General features: G+C 42.7%; 1 protein-coding gene across 3 annotated transcripts in view; it reads left to right on the top strand.

Moving 5' to 3' along the window:
* Positions 1-20,809, top strand: part of LOC122563244 (adenosine receptor A1-like) — a 74,628-nt gene that overhangs the window by 36,977 nt on the left and 16,842 nt on the right. The window contains exon 2 of one of the 3 annotated variants that reach the window (XM_043716863.1): positions 8,792-8,906. The exons of the other annotated variants lie outside the window; for them this stretch is intronic. Within the exon in view, the coding sequence (XP_043572798.1) occupies positions 8,839-8,906 (68 nt within the window). The 5' untranslated portion in view covers positions 8,792-8,838. The remainder of the gene's footprint in view (positions 1-8,791; positions 8,907-20,809) is intronic. 3 annotated transcript variants of the gene reach the window in all.

Here is a 20,809-nt window from a genome sequence, read left to right as displayed (position 1 = left end):
AAATGGAATTTGATTGAAAACAAGAGCAATTAAGTTGAAGTTATGAATACGCAGGGTTTGGAGGGATATGGTTGGGTGCTGGCAAGTGGGACTAGACTAGGTTGGGATATCTGGTCGGCATGGACAAGTTGGACCGAAGGGTCTGTTTCCGTGCCGTACATCTCTGACTCTGTTTTTGCAGAGCAATAGAATGCTTATGATTGCAGCAATTCTTTGTGGCTACTTAAGTTAGTATTTACCTCTTAATAACACCTTCATCACAGTGGTTGAGCATTCACTGCCTGAACTGTAATCGAGCAGTCATCTCAGCCTCTCCAGCTTCTCCTTGAATGTCAATCTGAAAACCTCCCCATGACTGAGCTCTCTCTTCCTGTTATCTCTTTCATTATTTCTAAGGATATTTTCTGAATATTTCCTCTGCAGGCCACTTGAGCTGTTTTCAATGTTAAAAGGATCTATGTAAGTGTAAATTTCTGCAATATCTATTAAAAAAAAAATGTTTTTAACAACTCTGCTCACAGACTATTATAGGACTTTAGCATATAAACATGGATAACCGTGGGCGGCACGGTGGCACAGTGGGCGGCACGGTGGCAGTGGTTAGCACTGCTGCCTCACAGCGGGTTCAATTCCCGCCTCAGGCGACTGACTGTGTGGAGTTTGCACATTCTCCCCGTGTCTGCGTGGGTTTCCTCCGGGTGCTCCGGTTTCCTCCCACAGTCCAAAGATGTGCAGGGTCAGGTGAATTGGCCATACTAAATTGCCCGTAGTGTTAGGTAAGGGGTAAATGTAGGGGTATGGGTGGGTTTCACTTCGGCGGGTCGGTGTGGACTTGTTGGGCCGAAGGGCCTGTTTCCACACTGTAATCTAATCTAATCTAATCTAATCTAAAGTAACAAAATGGAAAGAATGTTTCTGCTGCACTTATTCCTGCAGTAAAATGTCAAGAAATCTCAGTTCCAAAGAAGAATAAGCAAATAAGGATGGCACACAATGATGTGAAACACCTAACGTTGCCTCACTGTGTTAATTCAACATCATTATGGTGAGAAGAGAGAGTGAAGGTTGTGAGGGCTGAGGACTTGCACCTTTCTAAAGTAACACACAAGTAGCAGAGGCAGTCCTTCTAACAGCCCATCTCCATATTTACCTGCCCTCATGGCCCACTGTGATCATCTTTCAGGGTCACTGAACCCAACCCTACCGTGCCTAGAATAAAAACAGTATATAACAGGGTCTTTTAAACCAAGGTGGGTTTTCCAAGCTGGCAAATTTCCTGTCTCGAGCTACTGTCTCAGGAGCAAAATCTGGTCCTTTTTAGATGAACAGATTAATGATGACCATATTAAAGGTCAGGAATCTTACCTCCACCCTGTATCAACTGTAATAACGTTGGGACAGAATTTCCATTGAGCAAGTCGTTGAACCGAGAAAAGTTTTGATGTTATTTTGAGCATTTGGAGTCTCCAAACCTTACATCCAAAAGTCCTTTTAAAAAGCAGTCATGGTGATGTCCTTTTCAGGGAGGTATTTGATTGCCACAATACAGTGAAGCCCAAATCAGATACTGCTGAAAAAACTCAGCAGGTCTGACAACAGCTGTGGAGGGAAAGCAGAATTAATGTTTCGGGTCCAGTGACCCCTCAGAACAGAAGGGCCACTGGACCTGAAATATTAATTCTGCTTTCTGTCCACAGATGCTGCCAGATCTGCTGAGATATTCCAGCAATTTCTAGTTTTGTTTCTGATTTCCAGCATCCACAGTTCTAATGGAATTTTTCTACAGTGAAGCCAATTACCTTGCCAGAGCTTCTCAAGAAATGCAGCAATATTTCTATGCTGAAATAAAGGTTCGAGTGTTTTACTTTAACCAAATTAATATTGAGAGTGGGGTGCTGGATAAGACAGCAGGTCAGGCAGCATCCGAGGAGTAGGAGAATCGAAGTTTCAGGCATAAGCCCTTCATCAGGATCTGCAGTCCTTGTTTTCTTCAAATTAATATCGCCCTTAATTTTTTTTTTAGTTTAAGCTGAAGTTATTTTTAATCAATCTGCTTGGACACATTATGCTCACTCAAAGGTAGGGACACTACCATTTCACCAGAAGGCCCCATTGTTTAAACTGTAAATATTTTCTAATCAACCTCTTCAAAAATTTGTTTCCAAAAAATTCATTCCTCTGGAGCAGTTAGGGCTTGAACTTGCGTCTCCTGGCTCAGAACCAAAGACACTATTAGGGGACATTAGCTGATCTACTAACACTGCTAAAGTACAATTGGCTTGATTTTAGTTTACATTGGTTTCATTCCATTGAAGTGCCTTTTGATAAATTCTGTTATAGGTGTTTTATAAATGTAAACCGTTTTATGTTGATAGCTGCTTCAAATCTCCTCAGCCAGGTTTCCTACAGGCTGTAATGGAAAAATAAGCAATGACAAAGTACAGATAAAAACTAATTTACATAATCAGATCACTAACCAACCTTAGATTGAAAGATACACACAGATGGCAATAAAATGTTATTGCCTGCTGACGATCACAATCCATTAACAATCACAAAATATGTTAGTCCTTCTGTGCACATTAATTGGCAAAATTTCTTCAACATATTATTTATAGTTGATTAAATCATGTTATATGCACACACTGGGTGCACTGCAGAGAGCAATGGCTCGTTATGCTGTTCATCCTTTCAGGCAAATACTAAAAACTTCAGCTGACCTCAAGTAATGTAGTTTGGGACTTTTGAGAAAACTGCCAGTCTTGCAACAAATAGGCTACAGCTGTGACAGTCAGAGATAAATTCAGATTTTGAAGGATTAAAGTAAATTAAGTTTCTTTTCTTACAAAAGATGCAGAAAAGGGTAGATTTTTTTTTATTCCCACATCACAATGTTTCAGACCTGAAGCACTAACTGGACACCAAGAATTGTCTATCCATGGTGCAAACCATCCAGTACCTCATCAAATGGGGAGAAAGGGTTTCTATGGTGGAAATGACTACACAGGAAATGTATCTGACAATGTGACTATTTTTCCTCCAAATTCCTGAAGTCAGTCTTTGAAACAATTTTCACAGGGGTACATGGAATTAGATTTGTTACAAGAAAAAAAAGATAGTGTTTTCTCAATTTTCTTTTTGAGTAAATGAGCTGTGTGAGACATTATATGTTAACCGTTGCATATTTGGAAGGAACAGGTGACTTCAGACTTTGCAAACATCTATTAATAAGGATTTTCATCCTCATGAGACTGAGTCTGCTGTAAACTAATGTTAGAGGCTATGCTTAGTTAACTCCTATATCTATCAGGATCATCGGATGTGAACCAGATAAGTGCTGATCCTTTTAAGCTAACAGTGCATATTTTTTTAAGTCTTTTCAAAGGATTCTGAGAGTTCAGACAGTTGAAACGGAGGATATGGCGAAATAAATGTTGAAGGCTCCATTATTTTATGACTTCATAGCATGTGGGCATTGTTGGCTGGATCAGCATTTGTTGCCTTTCTGTAGTTGTCTTGAGAAGGTGGTGGTGAGCTGTCTATTTGAATTGCTGCAGTCTACTGCTGTAGGTAAACCCAGAGAGAAACTGAGGACTGCAGATGCTGAACATCAGGGTCAAAAAGTGTGGCACTGAAAAAGCACAGCAGCTTAGGCATCATCAGAGGAGCAGGAGAGTTGATGTTTCAGGCATAAGCCCTTCATCAGGAATATGGGGGCTGAAAGATAAATGGGAGGGTGGAGGTTGGGTGGGATGGGGGTGAGGGAAGTAGCTATGCAGGTGATAGGTAGATGCAGGTGAGGGGATGATGGTGATAGGTCAGAGGTAGGAAGGAAGATGGACAATTCAAGAGGGCAGTGCTGAGTTGGAGGGTTGGACCTGGAATGAGGTGGGAAGGTGAATGAAACTGGTGACATCGATATTGCCATGTGGTTGGAAAGTCCCAAGGTGAAAGGTGAGACGTTCTTCCTCAAGTCATCGGGTGGCTTTGATTTTATAGTGGGGGAGCCCCAGGACTTGCATGTCCATGATGGAGCAGGAGGGGGAGATGAAGTAGTCGGCCACAGGGTGTGTGTCCCAGAGATGTTCCGCGAGTTGGCGTCCTGTCTCCCCAATGTAGGGGAGACTACATTGAGAGCAATGGACACAGCAAATGAAGTGTTTAGATGTGCAGGAAAATCTCTACCAGATGTGGAAGGGATCCTTTGGGTCCTCGGATGGAGGTGAGGGGGGGAGGTGTGAGTGCATGTCTTATCCCTCTTGTGATGACAAGGGAATGTGTCAGGAGTGGAGGGTGGGGTGGGGGGAACTAATGAGGGTGTCGGAGCGGGAGCGGGAATGGTCTGTGTGGAATGCTGAAAGGGATGGGGAGGGAAATATATCTCTGGTGGTGGGGTCTGACTGTAGATGGCAGAAATGGCCCAGGATGATGCACTGTATCAGGAGATTGGTGAGGTGGAAAGTGAAGACCAGGGGGGTTGTATCCTTGTTGTGGTTGGAGGGGTGAGCTTCAAGGGTGGTGGTGCAGAAAGTGGAGGAGATGCACTAGAGGGCATTGTTGACCATGTGGGAGAGGAAATTGCAATCCTTGAAATAGGAAGCCATCTAGGATATCCTGGAGTGGAATTGCTCCTCCTGGGAGCAGATACAGTGGAGGCCGAGGAATTAGGAGTAAGGGATAACATTTTTTACAGGAGTAGGGTTGGGGGCGGGGAGGGGGCGCGTTGGTGGGAGGAGGTGTAGTCCAGATAGCTGTGGGAGTTGCTAGGTTTGAAGTAGATGTCTGTGTTGATTCGGTCCCAGATATTGAGATGGAGAGGTCAGGAAGGGGAAGGAAGTGTCCGAGATGGTCCAGGTGGACTTGAGATCAGGGTGGAAAGTGTTCATGAAGTTGACGAACTGTTCAACCTCCTTGTGGGAATACCAAGGTAGCGCCGATACAGTCATCGATGTAGCGGAAGAAAAGGTGGGGGATGGTTACAGTGCAGGTAAACCCACAATACCTTTCAAAAGGGAGTTCCAGAACGTTGAACCAATGACAGTTACGGAAAAGTAATATATTTCCAAGTGTGGAAGGGCCACTTGAAGAGAAATTTGTAGATGTTGGTGTTCCTATGTATTTGCTAGACTTCTCCCTTTAGATATTACTGATTATGAATTTGTAAGGTACTTACTACAGAGCCTTGGTGAATATCAGCAGCGTACCTTGTAGATGGTACACACAGTTGCCACTGGACATCAGCGGTGGAGGAACTTGATGTTTGTGGATGTGGTACCAATAAAATGGGCTGCTCCATCGTGGATGGTGTCAGGCTCTCTGCGTGTTGTTGGAAGCATGCAGGGCCAATTGCATCACGCTCTTGAATTGTGCCCTGTAGATGATGGATAACCGTTGGGGAGTCTGGGGGATTGCTAACCTCTGACCTGCTATTGTAGCCACTGTACTTGTAAGGCTAGTTTGGTTTTGATTCTGGCCAATTAATTCCCAGGAAGTTGCCAGTGGGAAATTCAATGATAGTATTGCTATCAAATGTCAAGGGATCATGGTCAGAATCTCTCTTGTTGGAAATAGTCATTCCCTGGGACTTGTCTGACATGAATGTGACCTGCCACCTGTCAGCCCAAGCCTGAGTATTGGGTCTGCTGCATTCGGACATGGATTGCATTAGTATCTGAGGAGTTGTACATGATGCTGCACAATGGGCAATCTATAGACTATGCTGGATCTTCCAACTTTCAATGTGGCTTCACAATCAAGTACCCGTTAGGTTCAGCGTGTCTCGCTCAGAGGACAGAGAAATCACATAAAAATGTTCACGCTCATCATCACTATAGGCAGCATTATAAATAATTGATTAGGTGAGAGCTGAGTTTATCTCTAGTGGCCCTTGGAATGAAATAGCACCTATGTTCCCTCAGAAGAAATAATGAGAACAAGCCCATCCATCCTTCAACTCCCAACACTCCTCCCCATCATGAACCCCAGTTAGGCATTAGCACCATCAGAAGAGGTAATGAGGGGGAGATTATCCAAAAGAGAAATCAAAGCCTTATAGCTAAAATTTAGCATCAGCTTGGCCAGATGTAGGAGTCAGAAAGTTCTAATCTTTGTCTCCACCATATTAGTCTGAAATTTCTATAGGCTAAATTTTATATTAAAGAAGTAAATGTACTCCATACATTACCAGCAAGGATAGGAAATTTCAATATTCTTGCACAAGTCTTGTACAGTTGAAGGAAGAGCGCATGCAGTCCCTCAAGCGTATGATGGGTTTTTTTTAGAGAACTAGCTAACTAGCCATTTAATACTTACATTGAGAGAGGAAAGTAACCACTGCATATGACAACAGCTTTTGCAACAAAAATTCACTAGTATTGTAAAGAAGACCAGATGACAACAAACAAGAAATGAGAAAAATAGTTATGGGATATACAATAATTGCAATCAAAGAGGTAAGTTTAAAAAGCTTTGAAAGTGGAGAGAAAGTCACAGAAACGAAGTTGTTTGGGGAGAGAGTTCTAGAGTCCAGAGTTGCTGTCTGATCAACGGGAGAATAAATGCAGAATGGTATAGGAGTTTTTAGGGAGCATAGGTCTCAAGAACATTGCAGAGATTAGGCAGAACACAAGCATGTGGGAATGGAGATTTGTACAAAGGTTTGAGGGGATCGGTCTCGTTGGAAATTTGTGAGGACCGAATGGCAGGTATATGGTTTGAAGATGTCGGGTTAACTTTAGGAGTACAGAGAGGAAACCACACTGTGGTAACAAAGCATTGAAGGAAGTAATAGTAGTGAGTTGGGACAAAAATCAGCAATAATGTAGTATTGGAAAGAGCCATTCTTCAATTGGGAGCAGCTGTGATATTGAAACTCAGTTCAGCATCAAATAGGACTCTTGAGATTGCATAAAGACATGTTCAATTTCAACAAGCATTTGGGAAAGTTAATGGATTTGGCTCATAAAGTACAAGCTTACTGACAAGAACCAAAGTAGGAAATAATGTTACATTGAAGTTATCCTAACAAATCTATGCAGGTGTCACACCAGCTTTTTAAGTAGTTGTATCATTCCTTCCTGACTAGATGGAACACCTTAAAAAAAAATTAGTGTCAGCATTGTCTTTTTCTGCATGATTTTTCATTTTATTTCAATTTAACTTAATTTCACAATTCCTTACATTTTTTTCTTCAAAAATTGATTTTATTTATTAGTTTTATTGGTGTCTGCCAGGCTTTACTGTTTCAACATTTGCATTTTCCAGTGTTATTCCCTGAAAACAAATCCGTAATGGGAGCCCTGTCTGATTGTTTCTCCTCCAGAGCTAGTCAATTGGTCTGGAGCTAAATTGTAATCTCTGAGACCACAAATCAAGCGGGGTTTGATCTTTATGATGAAGTAAGGCATCAGGCTGTGTGCTTACCTCTGAGGGAAAGATATTGGAAAACATTGGAGGATGGTCAGTACAGCAAGATTCCCTGATAGAAGGGGGTTGTGGCCCTTAAGAGGTACCGATGGACCAACTATCCAGGAAGTTTCAACTTTCAATGGCCAAATACCATGCAACTGGAACTCTCAAAATGTTTCCATTCCTGAGGGACATGTGAGTTTTGAATTGTTTGCTTGATTACTTATCCAGGAAAGGTTACATGATTAAAACCTGCACTAACTCCTGAATAACTATACAACTGTCAAGCATCTCCTGACAGCACTAGACACGCTCCCCCAGTTTGAGACAGCTCTCTGCTCCGACACCCCAACTCATTCTAGACCTGCTGTGACCTTGCCCTACTCCACTTAACCTGAAGTATCCATGACCACATCTACCCACCCGGCACCCTACTCCTTGTCCACTTATCTTATATAATCATCTACTCTCCTCAGCTTGTCAAAGTGCCTTTAGGACCTTTAATGCATAGATTATATGGCCTAGTGGTACTAATGCTAGGCGATTAATCCAGAAACTTAGCAAAACGTCTGGGAACCTGGGTTTGTATCCTGCCTTGGCAGATGGTGAAACTTGAATTCAATAATAATCTGGAATTAAGAATCTACTAATGACCATGAAACCATTGTCAATTGTTCAAAAAACCCATCTGGTTCAATAATACCTTTCAGAGAAGGAAATCTGCCATCTTCACCTAGTTTGGCCTACATGTGAGTGATTCCAGTCCCACAGCAATGTGCTTGACTCTCAACTGCCCTCTGAAATGGCGCAACAAGCCACTCAGTTCAAGCGTAACTAGGGACGGGAAACAAATGCTGGCTGCCAGTGATATTGACATCCCACAAATGAATAAAAAACACAAGTCATGATAAGCCTCCGCATCAATACTGTAGTATATTCCCAAAACAGGCAAGGTCCACATTTCTTAAGATGTGTCATTCAGAATTCCAGGTAAGAAATACAGAGTCTCTTGGCAAGGAAAAGAAAGAGGATTGGAGTGACAATCTGACAGTGATTGCTATTTTCTTTGACTATTCACTCCACGTTCGACTTGGATTTATAGCTGATGGATCTTACTTGAGGATTTATGTTGGTGGAACAATAGAATGCATTTGAATTTAGTTCACTTGGAGGCCTAACAATGCATCACATTGGAATAATCGGAATAACGCTTCAATTTCAGGGTGCAAGTTCTAGTCCAGACACAACTCTTGGCCAACTGGAAAGCAATGACTCACCGTTTACATAGTAGGGATAATTTTTGGTTCCACAGTGATGTCAGGGTATTTTGACATTTTTGAGTAGTAGTAATGAAATTTTCCAAGTTTGCTAATTATATTTACAGAAATTACCATAATCAGTAATAAACAGGCCAAGTGCAGAGAGGTGTGAATGGACCACGGCATTCGATCAAATGGAGAGATATATTATCTAACCTGGAGAAATGCTAGAGAACACAAGTAAGTGATAAGATAATAAAAATTGGTTGAAAGAGTGCTGCATATATAAATAAAGATTAAAGTTGCACAGCATGTTTTTTTTAAAAGATGGTGATCATAGTTGAGATATTCAAGACCCCAATGGGAGACGAAAACAATCAGCAAGCTGTTTGACCTTTAATGTAGATGGTTTAAGACAAAAGGAGGAAAAGAGATTTTCACCAGAGTGGTAAACATTTTGAATTGGCAAACCAGGAAAGAATGGAAGTGAAAGAATTGCGTAACCATGGAGAATATTTGATCAATAGTCCTCAGTGTGGGAAGAATTATGCTGACAACCAATTTTAGATTGTCAGTCTGGCTTGCAGGGTGTACACTTGCTGAGTATATTAATACCCAGGGCCCTAATCTTTACAGTCACAAAGAACTTGTACACCCTGCTTTAACTCAAAAAAAAAGTTGGTGACAGCCATTTACAAGCAAAATACTGCATCTGCTACAGATTTTGAAATAAAAGTATAAAGCGCTGGAGAGACTCAACAGCTCTGGCAGTAACTATGGAGAATGAAGGTTTTGAGTTCAATGGCTCTTCTTGCTGAAGTTCTTCTGCGGTTTATGGTTTTTCTAGCACTTTCTCATTTTATTTTGGTGACAGTTATTCTTTAGTTCAATATCTCAGGATAATACCTTGATCAATCAGAGTCAATCTCCCTGGCTTAACACTTAAACAATGCTTGACCGTTAACTGCCAGTCATCATCTATTGGTGCATTCTCCATAGCAACGCCTCAATATACACTTGCCAACCAATCATTACTCCCCTCTCTTATATTGGTATTTTTGTGAATTGTTCTGATATGTGCTTGATGAAATAGAAAGAAATGTATTTTTGTTTCAAGTTTTCCACTAGCAAATGACAATTTGATTATTGCTGACTGGAGAGATATACTGTCAAAGTGTTTCCTTTTGCACTCATTGGAACAAATGTGAGAACATAAAATTTCCTTCCAAAATGAGAAAATGAAATATTGTTCCCTACCTCAGGAATATAAAGATGGGGAGATGGTACTTTAATACCACAGTACCTTGCTTGGACTGCAGCATTCAGTTTTAGATGCAAACCCAAGCAGAATACATCGGCACTGGCAATGCATCATGCTTCAAAATTATGAGGATACAAACTTGACTTGTATTTCCCGAAATTTAGGGAATTTAGGAACGATTTGAAAAGGTTTTTGAAATGTTTCAATAGTGCAGACAGAGAAATAATCTCTGGAGGATCGAGATAATATATAATTGGGTCATTCAAGAACACAACTCCAGAAGCACTTTATCTGTGGACAAAGTGTCATTTGAGAATGATAAATATTTTATCGATGACAATTAAATGATATGAAGCTATAGAAGATTTTAATGGCCAGCTCTTGTTATGCTTCCCGATTCTCTTTCTCCATTTCGAGACTTTGAAATTATTGCAATTGCCTTGGTGAAACCATGAGGGGGAGGCTGGCATACGTGGGGGTGGAAAGGATGTGAGAGCTGGAGTACTGATATCACTCGGTCAGAATTACCTAGCAGCCATTGTTGCTTCATGGGTTGCAACCCCAATGCTTCAGTTCACACCCGACTTGGGGTCCCAACCAACATATCCTCTTTTAATTTGCAGTGTGCAGACCTCCAAGGTCCGTGTGTTGCAAAATGTAGATGTGCAGCATAGAGGATAACTAGATTCCAGCATTCAGAGGCATTGTGACATGGGATCAATTTTACAGGGCACAATGGTCCAATCCCTCTGACTGAAAAGTCAGCAGGTGCTCACCTGCCATGCTGACACACTTTTATTCCTTTAGTTTTGGGCTTTGCTGCTGAGGCCAATCTTTATTGCCCATCTCTAATGCTCTTGAGAAGGTTAGAAGGCCTGTCTTCTTAAACCACAGCAGTCAACCTAGTGCAGTTAAAACCGGAATGCTACTGGGAAGGGAGTTCTGAGATTTTGACCCGGTGACAATGAAGAAACAGTGCTACAGGCCCAGGAGAATGCTATGTGGTGTGGAAGTGACTGAGCTACTGGTGGTGTTTGCTTGCATCTTCTGCCCGTGTCCTTCTAGTCTGCAGAGATCATGGATCTGGAAAATGTTGTCAACGGAACTTGGTGTGATGCAGCATCTAACTTCATACACACCTTCAGCTGTGCATGTTGTATATCAGTGGTGAAGGGGATGAGTGTTCAAGTTGGCAGAAGCAGTGTTGATCAATTGTACTGGTTGTCCTGGTTGGTGTTGACTTAATGAGTGCTGTTGGAGCTGTACCCATCCAGGCTCATGGAGAGTATTCCATCACACACATGGTTTGTGCCTTGAAGATGTTGGGGCAGACTTTGGGGAGACAGTAAGGCACAAGGTAAGTTATTTCTTTAGGAATATTGGAAACTCACAATAAAGTGATTTCTGCAATCACTCATGATTAATATAATCTTCAGTGTTAATGCCAGACAAAAATAAGAAAAAAGTATTGTGATAAGAGCTGCACATTCTGGTCCTGTTAATCTCCCATTGCTGAAACTTTGTCCATCCATGTTTTATCATTGCATAAATTGTCAGATAGATATTCATGACGGCCTGTCCCTAGTCTGCTATCGAATACTATTTTCTGTAAGTACCTGTGCTTGGCACGTTGAAACATCTTTGATCTAACTTTTGCTCTCTCCCTTTGAAGGAATATTCTATCCCCTCAACCAACCTAATTTTATGTGCAACTAGATGGAAAGGTAATTAACAGAATAAGCTGCTTCTCCGAGAACTGCAATTAATTTTTCACATTACCAGTCTGCACTACAACAATCTAGCAGCTCAAGACTGGGCATTCGTGAGGTGCTGTGGCCCATCAACATCAGCAGAACTGTACTCCAACACAATCTGTAACCTCCTGGCCTGGCATATCCCCCACTCAACCATTACCATCAAGCCAAGGGATTAATTCTGGCTCAATGGAGAGTGCAGGAGAGCATACCAGGAGCAGCATCAGGCATACCAAAAAATGAGGTGTCAACCTGGTGAAGCTACCAAACCGGACTATTTACATGCCAAATGGTATAACCGGCAAATAATAGACAGAGCTAAGTGATCCTACAACCAACAGATTGGATCTAACCTCTGCCTGGAGGAAGAACACCTTATCTTCCACCTTTGATGTCTTGGGATTGAAGGGTTCAATGTGGACTTCATCACTCTGGGATGCCTGCACCAACCAACCACACCGCCCCATGGCTGAACATTTCAACTCCCCCTCCCACTCTGCCAAGGACATGCCGGTCCTGGGCCTCCTTCACCGCCGCTCCCTCACCACCAGACGCCTGGAGGAAGAACGCCTCATTTTCCGCTTCTGAACAGACTTCATCACTCTGGGATGCCTGCACCAACCAACCACACCGCCCCATGGCTGAACATTTCAACTCCCCCTCCCACTCTGCCAAGGACATGCCGGTCCTGGGCCGCTTCCTTTGCCACTCCCTTGCCACCCGACACCTAGAGGAACCACGCCTTATTTTCTGCTTCGGAACCCTTCAATCCCGGGGCATCAATTTGGACTTCACCCTCTCAGCTACCTTCTCCCCAGCCCCACCACCTCTCCCATTTATCTCTCCACCCTCGAGGCTCCCAGCCTCATTCCTGATGGAAGGGTCCAGCCTGAAACATTGATTTTCCTGCTCCTCGGATGCTGCCTGACCTGCTGTGCTTTTTCCAGCAACACACTCAATCTTAGCAGGACTTATACACTTAATGGTAAGGTCCTAGAGAGTATTGCTGAACAAAGAGACCTTGGAGTGCAGGTTCATAGCTCCTTGAAAGTGGAGTTGCAGGTAGATGGGATAGTGAAGGCGGCGTTTGGTATGCTTTCCTTTATTGGTCAGAGTACTGAGTACAGGAGTTGGGAGGTCATGTTGCAGCTGGTTAGGCCACTGTTGGAATATTGCATGCAATTCTGGTCTCCTTCCTATCAGAAAGATGTTGTGAAACTTGAAAGGGTTCAGAAAAGATTTATAGGATGTTGCCAGGGTTGGAGGATTTGATCTATTGGAAAAGGTTGAATCGGCTGGGGCTGTTTGCCTTGCAGTGTCAGAGGCTGAGGGGTGGCCTTATAGAGGTTTATAAAATCATGAGGGGCATGGATAGGATAAATAGGCAAAGTCTTTTCCTGGGGGGGTCCCAAATCTACAGGGCATATGTTTAGAGTGAGAGGGGAAAGATATATAAGAGACCTAAGAGGCAACTTGTTTCACTCGGAGGATGGTAACGGTGGGCAAATACTCCGCTGATTAGAGCCATACCTGGCATAAAGGAAGATCTTGTGTTTGTGGAGAGTCAGTCCAGGACCTCTCTGCAGGAGTCCCTCAAGGTGGTGTCCCAGGCCCAACAAGCTTCAGCTGTTTCATTAATGACCCTCCCTTTGTCATAAGGTCAGAAGTGAGGATGTTCGCTGATGATTGCAGTGTTCAGTAGAATTCGTGGCTCCTCGGATACTGAAGTAGTCCATGTTCAAATACAACAAGATCTGGACAATATGCAGGCTTGGGCCAACCAGTGGTAAGTAACATTTGTGCCACACAATGCCAGACAATGACCATCACCAATAAGAGACACTCTAACCACTGCCCCTTGACATCCAATGATATTACCGTCACTGAATCCCCCCACCATCAACATTCTTGGGGTTACTATTGACCAGAAACTCAACAGGACTCACCACGTAAACACAATGGCTGCAAGAGGAGGTCACAGACTAGGGATACTGCGGAGAGTAACTCACCTGACACCCCAAAGTCTATCAACCATCTATAAGGCACAAGTCAGGAGTGTGATGGAATATTCCCCACTTGCCTGGATGGGTGCAGCTACAATAACACAAGAAGCTTGACACTATCCAGGACAAAGCCACCCGCCTGATTGGTACCGCATCTACAAACATTCAATCCCTCCACCACTGGCGCTCAGTCGCAGCAGTATGTATTACCTATAAGATGCACTGCAGAAATTCACCAAAGGTCCTTAGACCGCACCTTCCAAACCCATGACCACTTCCACCTAGAAGAACAAGGGCAGCAGGTACTTGAGAACACCGCCACCTACAAGTTCCCCTCCAAGCCAATCACCACCCTGACTTGGAAATATACTGCTGTTCCTTCAGTCATTGGGTCAAAATCCTGGAATTTCCTCCCTCCCAGCATTGTGGATCAACCCACAGCATGTGGACTGCAGAAATTCAAGAAGACAATTCACCACCACCTTCTCAAGGGCAAATAGGGATGAGCTATCAATGCTGGTTTGCCAGTAATGGCCAAGTCCCATAAATTAATTAATAAAACTGTTAGCAAGTTAGAACTAAAATTTACTGACTAGGTTTTAATAATTTGTTCAAGTGGTGGTTGATTGTACCAGTTGAGATTAAATGCGAACATGTGGAGTGCAATGATTGGGTTGTTGCATGAGCACTTATAAAGAGGCTTTCATCAAGGGCCCAAAGAGAGAAAATGCTGGAATTTAAGGGTTTGCATGCAGTAATCTGGTGTTATAGAAGCTTGGTATGGTTCATTGGCTCAGTCTGCCTTTCTTTACAGCAACCTGAAAGATTCCTTGTTTCCTGCATATATGGGTTGTGAATGGCCACAGTCCCCCTTGTATTATTTAAAGGTGCTTCTCCTGATCATTGGCCACCTGTGTGAAGGGAGGCAAGAATGTGCCTTCGCAAAGGAGGTCTTTGAAGAGGGAGATACAATGGCTTTTGTTGAGGTTCATCCTGGTCTGTTCCCTGGGATGCACACCAAGACACACATTGACTGCATCTAGAGGACCTCCACCTCCTTGGAAGATGCTCTTTCAACTGCCCGAAGCTTGTTGGCCTTCCAGAGCAAGGAGTCAACTTCAACTCAGCGTTGAAGCCTGGCACATCAAAGGACCTGCTGAGGGACGCACTAAGGTAGACAAACAGGAGGCTGGAAGAACGCAGCAAGCCAGGCATCATCAAGAGATGGAGAAGTCAACATTTCAGGTGTAACCCTTCTTCAGGACTGGGAGTGGGTGTAAGGAGAGCTGTAGACAAAGGGGGTGGGGTGGTGGGGAGAGAGTATGTGCGAGGTAGTGAAGTAGGGATAGATGAACACAGGTAGGGGGTACAACCTGGCTGGTTGCACTAAAGTTTGGGGCAGCTGCCGCCAAGGTGCATTGAGGAAAAAGCTTGGGGCAGCTGCCGCCAAGGTGCAGTGGGGAAAGACCACGTCTGAGGTCTTTCTGCTGATGTTAAGTTCAGTTATCAGACCCTCCTGGTGCCTATATATGTAAATATATTCTTGCATAAGTAAGAAATGTCTTGGATTCTTACTTTGTTCTCAATCTGCAAAGACTGGGAACAGTAAGGACTGCAGATGTTGGAAGTCTCAGACAATACAGCAAGGTTTAACAATAACAGCCCAGAGATATGTCACCTTTTTAGAATGATGACTCTTATTATCACGTCAGAGCATTAAGTGCACTGGTTATGATGTTTAATCAGGTGCGATGTATTTTGATTTTAACTTCCACTGATCTGATCCATCGATGAAAATATGATACCGTAAATAATGGCTCTAATTAATGCCCGTGACATAAAATAAAGTCAAGCTGTGACTGAAATGACTTGTAGTGGGCTTTGCACATAATGCATCCCAAATATTAAGAAATAACAGTAAATTATGAAAAGTTCAAAAATCACAACACCAGGTTATAGTCCAACAGGTTTATTTGGAAGCACTAGCTTTTGGAGCGCTGCTCCTTCATCAGGTGGTTGTGGAGTATAAGAGTGTAAGACACAGAAGACACACCTGATGAAGGAGCAGCGTTCCGAAAGCTAGTGCTTCCAAATAAACCTGTTGGACTATAATTTGATGTTATGTGATTTTTTTTTAACTTTGTACATCCTCGTCCAACACCGGCACCTCCAAATCCTGAAAAATTCAACATGCATGGCTGGGACTTCTCTATGAATTATTTAAATAAAAATGAAACAACCCATAAGGCAAATACTTGGATTAATCAATATCTTTTGAACAGAAGTACGGAAGGTAAAAATGGAAAATGTGTGGGTAAATGTGATAATTCACATCTAATCTTTACCGATTTTTAAATTGGCATCATTATTCCATTTAATTCATCTAAAGTGAACCTTCAATGTTTTGAAACAATGATTATTTGTTGAACAAGAAGGAAGGGTCATTGTGGAGTGAAACTAAAATGGTCTTAATATATTTTTAGAAATGCTTTAAAAAAAAACTGAGGTGAATAAACAGGGAGACTATCTTCTGCTGTTGCAACATTATAATGCTGTACCATTGCTAATATTCTTAAAATTCTTTCAACCAGAACTTCGAGAGTGAAAATATTTTGTACTTCGTTAAATCATTTGGCAATGAAATCTTTATTAGAATAAGTAGATTTACCATCTAAGTAACAGGAAATATTCCATTGTATCATTTCTGGAACTCGGCCAATTTTTGAAAGCACAATAGCTTGCTAGTTTATTATTCAGACAGTCATGTTCCCTGAGTGTAGATGTACCAGTATGCTGTTTTTTCCTGGGGATTTATCTTATTAGAACTGTCGGGCTTTCTCTCTTCTTGTTGACTAACTGCTGCACTTTACAGGAAGTCGTTTGATGAGCTGTATATTAACATTAGTGACACAGAAATTAATTTCAGGAATGGGATTATTCAACTTCCTACCCACACTTCTTTCATGAAACCAACTAAGTATTAGGTAATTGTACTATAGATTAAAAAGAAGCTAGGTTTCTGGTCAGTAGTAACCAATTTCGATTTAACGGCTACTGTTAACACCAGTTCAAAATGCAGGACTAAAGAGAGTCAATTTAAACAGATTTTAACCCACAGTGAAAAGAAGGATTGCCAATTTCAAACATTTAGAATTTAAATGTAACAAAACCATGATTGCTGAATAGTTATTACTTAGTCACCATTTGATTAGATTAAATTCCCTGTAGTATGGAAACCGGTCCTTTGGCCCAACAAGTCCACACCTAACCCTCCGAATCACCCACCCAGACCCATTCCCCCACCCTGTATTTACCACTGACTAATACGCCTAACACTATGGACAATTTAGCATGGCTAATTCACCCAACATGCACATCTTTTGAACTGTGGGAGGAAACCAGATCACACCCACGTGGACACTGGGAGAATGTGCAAAGTCCACACAGACAGTCGCCCGAGGCAGGGATCAAACACCGGTCCTTGGCGCTGTGAGGTAGCAGTGCTAACTACTGAGTCAACGTGAGTTCAGTATACACTTTCCATCTCTGTTGCCAATGAATTAGCCCCTGGATTTGGGGCATGAAAGTGAATTGAAGGGAATTAATGTTGAGAAATTAAGGCAACAGTTGTGCATCTGTTGAGCCTGGCTGTGGTCGTGCCAATGAACAGAAAGCTGCGCACCAGCTAACTTTTTTTGTACATTGGTAAGGATCGCATTATTGGAAGTGGAACCCTGTGCTAGTCTTTGTGTTCAAGGTATAACCAGGATGTACAACCTTTACCCGGAGCCTGAGCACTGTGTGCCTGCAACTCACACTGGAGCCAAACTATATCCATAAACTGAGGGAGCTTCTCCATAAAGTGTTTAACCTATGAGCACCTGCTTCCTCTTTGCACTTTCAAAACATGCAACCAGTACCTTCCTAGAAATATGGAAACCTCACCATTTTGTAAGTTCCCCTTCAAGCCACACACTGTCCGAACTTGGAAATATATTGCTGACCTTTCACTTGCTGATTCAAAAGCCTGGAATCCCTTCCCGAAGCACTGTGAGGATACCTACACCAGATGTACATCACCACTACTTTCAGGAAATTGGAGATGGGCAACAAATATTGGACTTGCTGATGACACTCCTCCCATGAAAGCTTTATTTACCAAAGTTTATTTCTGTTAGTCTGGACCTTGGGCCGGATTTTATGGGGTGTGTGGTCCCTGATCACCCAGTCAAAAGTCAGTGTGAGGCCACCTACCTAAAAAGAGCTGCTCCAGAATAATTGAACACTGGGATTAGTGTTTATTGCTATATGGTCAACACGTCAACCCCTATCTTGGGAGAAAGCTCTCGATATGCTGACGTATTGGATAGCTAGTAGCTCTCTGACCCCAGAGAACCCCACCCCAAAAGAACAGGGGTCACTGTGGTGATTACAGGTTGTTTTGACAAAGAGTTAACTGGGCTCAAGTTATCATCAGTGCCAGTGGCAGTTTTTGAACTGACAGACTTGGAGGCTTCTTTGGGAGCCCAATAAGAAAGAGTAAATGAGAGAGGATGAGCTTTGAGGAGGGTCAGACCAACTTCTTCAATGACATCCTGTGCTGTTCAATGATCTGATTGATCAGTGTTTGATCATTTTAATTGGTTCTGGAACTGCTTGATTGGCTCACCCAGTGGGTGGAGCTAATTAAATGTAATGGTTAAGACTGTGTGTGTGTGTGGTTATAAATACTAAAGGTATTATAAATTCAAAATGTGTGGAACACTGAGCAATAAGTAACTTTCCTAATGCTTCACTGCCTCCTGTAAAGTTTGAAACTGATCGGGAGCAGATTGATAAGTAGCTGGTGTGCCACGTGCTGGGCTTTCTGAACTTTCACCCCATCCCCAAATCCTCTGGTTCAGGAGAAAAAAATCAGCCTTTTGTTTCTAAATGAACAGAAAGTTTAAATGGTCTCCCGGGAATTTGTTTCTGTGCAATTTCCAGTACTTACCAAAATTAATAATATATCTGATATCCTCCTTTTAAAGTGATATTATTTCCATATATGTCAGATGGCTGTTTGACTTTCCATGTGTAAGGAATACCAATAACAGAAGTGTGTAAAAGTATATAGAGAAAGCATGAAAAGTAAGAGAGATTTGATCTGATTGGTCTCTGTTCACAATCCTATCCGCTATCTTAGTTTTAGATTACTTACAGTGTGGAAATGGACCCTTCGGCCCAACAGGTCCACACCAACCCTCCGAAGAGCAACCCACCCAGACCCATTCCCCTACATTTTATCCCTTCACCTGATGCTACGGAGTAATTTAGCATGGCCAATTCACCTAACCTGCACATCTTTGGACTGTGGGAGGAAACCGGAGCACCTGGAGGAAACCCATGCAAACATGGGAGGATGTGTAAAATCCACACAGACAGTTGCCTGACGTGGGTCTCTGGTGCTGTGAGGCAGCAGTGCTAACCACTGAGCCACCATGCCACCCACTTTGCTGACCATCTTGTTAATGTTAATATATCTGGAGACTTAATATTAAAGACTCTGAAAAAAGCTAACATGCAGCTTTGCAAACTGCCATAGTTTGCTTGATTTGCAGGAAGGGCGCAGATTAATTAGTTTGATGTTCCTTCCAGTGAACTGTAGAAGATCTCCATTAATGTGCAGGGCATTATTTATTCATGAGATATAATTGTTGCTAGCCATGCCGGCATTTTTTGTCCATACCTAAGTCCACAGAGGGCACTTACGAGCCAACAACTTTGTGTGTCTGGATACTCTCGTCGGCCAGACCAGGCAGGAATCTCCTTTCCTCGAAGGCATTAGTGAACCAGATGAGTTATTACAGTGATCACCTAATCAGCAAAGTTCCCTCTAAGATGTGTAGCCATTACAATGTCCTGCGCATGGTGATCAGAAGTGATGTATCGATCACAACATTGACTCCTGTTCTGACAGTCAGTGCCACACATGGAGCTCAGAGGCCCATACAGCTGGAGAGAAAATACTGATGATTACCATTAGACCAGATTGTTTGGTTGAACATAAGTTTCACTGTCTGCCATGATTGGATTAAAACCCAAGAGCCTCTAGTATTAGCCTGGGTTTTTTTGATTACCAGTCCAGTAACATTTCCACTACACCACCACTTCTCTCTGTGACCACGGGAGCTGAAGCAAACACATCAGTATATGTTTCCATGATCCATTTGTTATGAAGCGGTCAACCATGCCAACCCTAATTGAATGATCAGGAAGAACCCAGTAAAAGCTTTTGGAATCGGAGAACAGCTACACAGCATTCACTCTAAACATCCCTGCACTATTCAGGTAGAGGGCAGAAGATGAACCATTCTATACAAACATTCACCGAACCCGAAGAGGAACAAATCTTCAACTGTTTTTACTGAATAATGGAATTTCAAGGTAAAGGCCCACCTGAACTACTCAGACTATTGGCTTGTGTCCAAAACATCCACCTCAATGCAGAGGACCCTAAATTTCTACCGGAAGATAACAGTGCGATGATAATGAATAGGCTGATGAAGAGAATTGGCTGCTGCGGAGTTAAAGGGGCCGTTGAAATCATTAAACAGTGTAATATTGTTGCTATCTTAACAATTTCTTTTGCTTGTCAGTCCTGCCATCCTTCAAATTTTAAATCTTCATTCATGTATAGCCTACTATTAATTGGACCCAATGCAACATGAAATGTATAGAATCACTACAGTGTGGAAGCAGGCTATTTGGCCTATCGAATCTACACCACCCTCCAAATAGCATTCCACCCAGATCTTTACTTCCCATGGCTAATTCACCTAGCGTGCACACTTTAGGCAATTTATCATAGCTGAAAATGTGTTGCTGGAAAAGCGCAGCAGGCCAGGCAGCATCCAAGGAACAGGAGAATCGACGTTTCGGGCACAAGCCCATCTTCAGGAATGAGGAAAGTGTGTCCAGCAGGCTAAGGTAAAAGTAGGGAGGAGGGACTTGGGGGAGGGGCGTTGAAAATGCGATAGGTGGAAGGAGGTCAAGGTGAGGGTGATAGGCCTGAGAGGGTGGGGACGGAGAGGTCAGGAAGAAGATTGCAGGTAAGGAAGGCGGTGCTGAGACATGGTGGGGGGA

The sequence above is a fragment of the Chiloscyllium plagiosum genome, chromosome 26 (assembly GCF_004010195.1).
Source record: "Chiloscyllium plagiosum isolate BGI_BamShark_2017 chromosome 26, ASM401019v2, whole genome shotgun sequence".
Classification (NCBI taxonomy): domain Eukaryota; kingdom Metazoa; phylum Chordata; class Chondrichthyes; order Orectolobiformes; family Hemiscylliidae; genus Chiloscyllium; species Chiloscyllium plagiosum.
The sequence above is the reverse complement of the archived record's forward strand: the minus strand, read 5'-3'. Positions and strand labels throughout refer to the sequence as shown.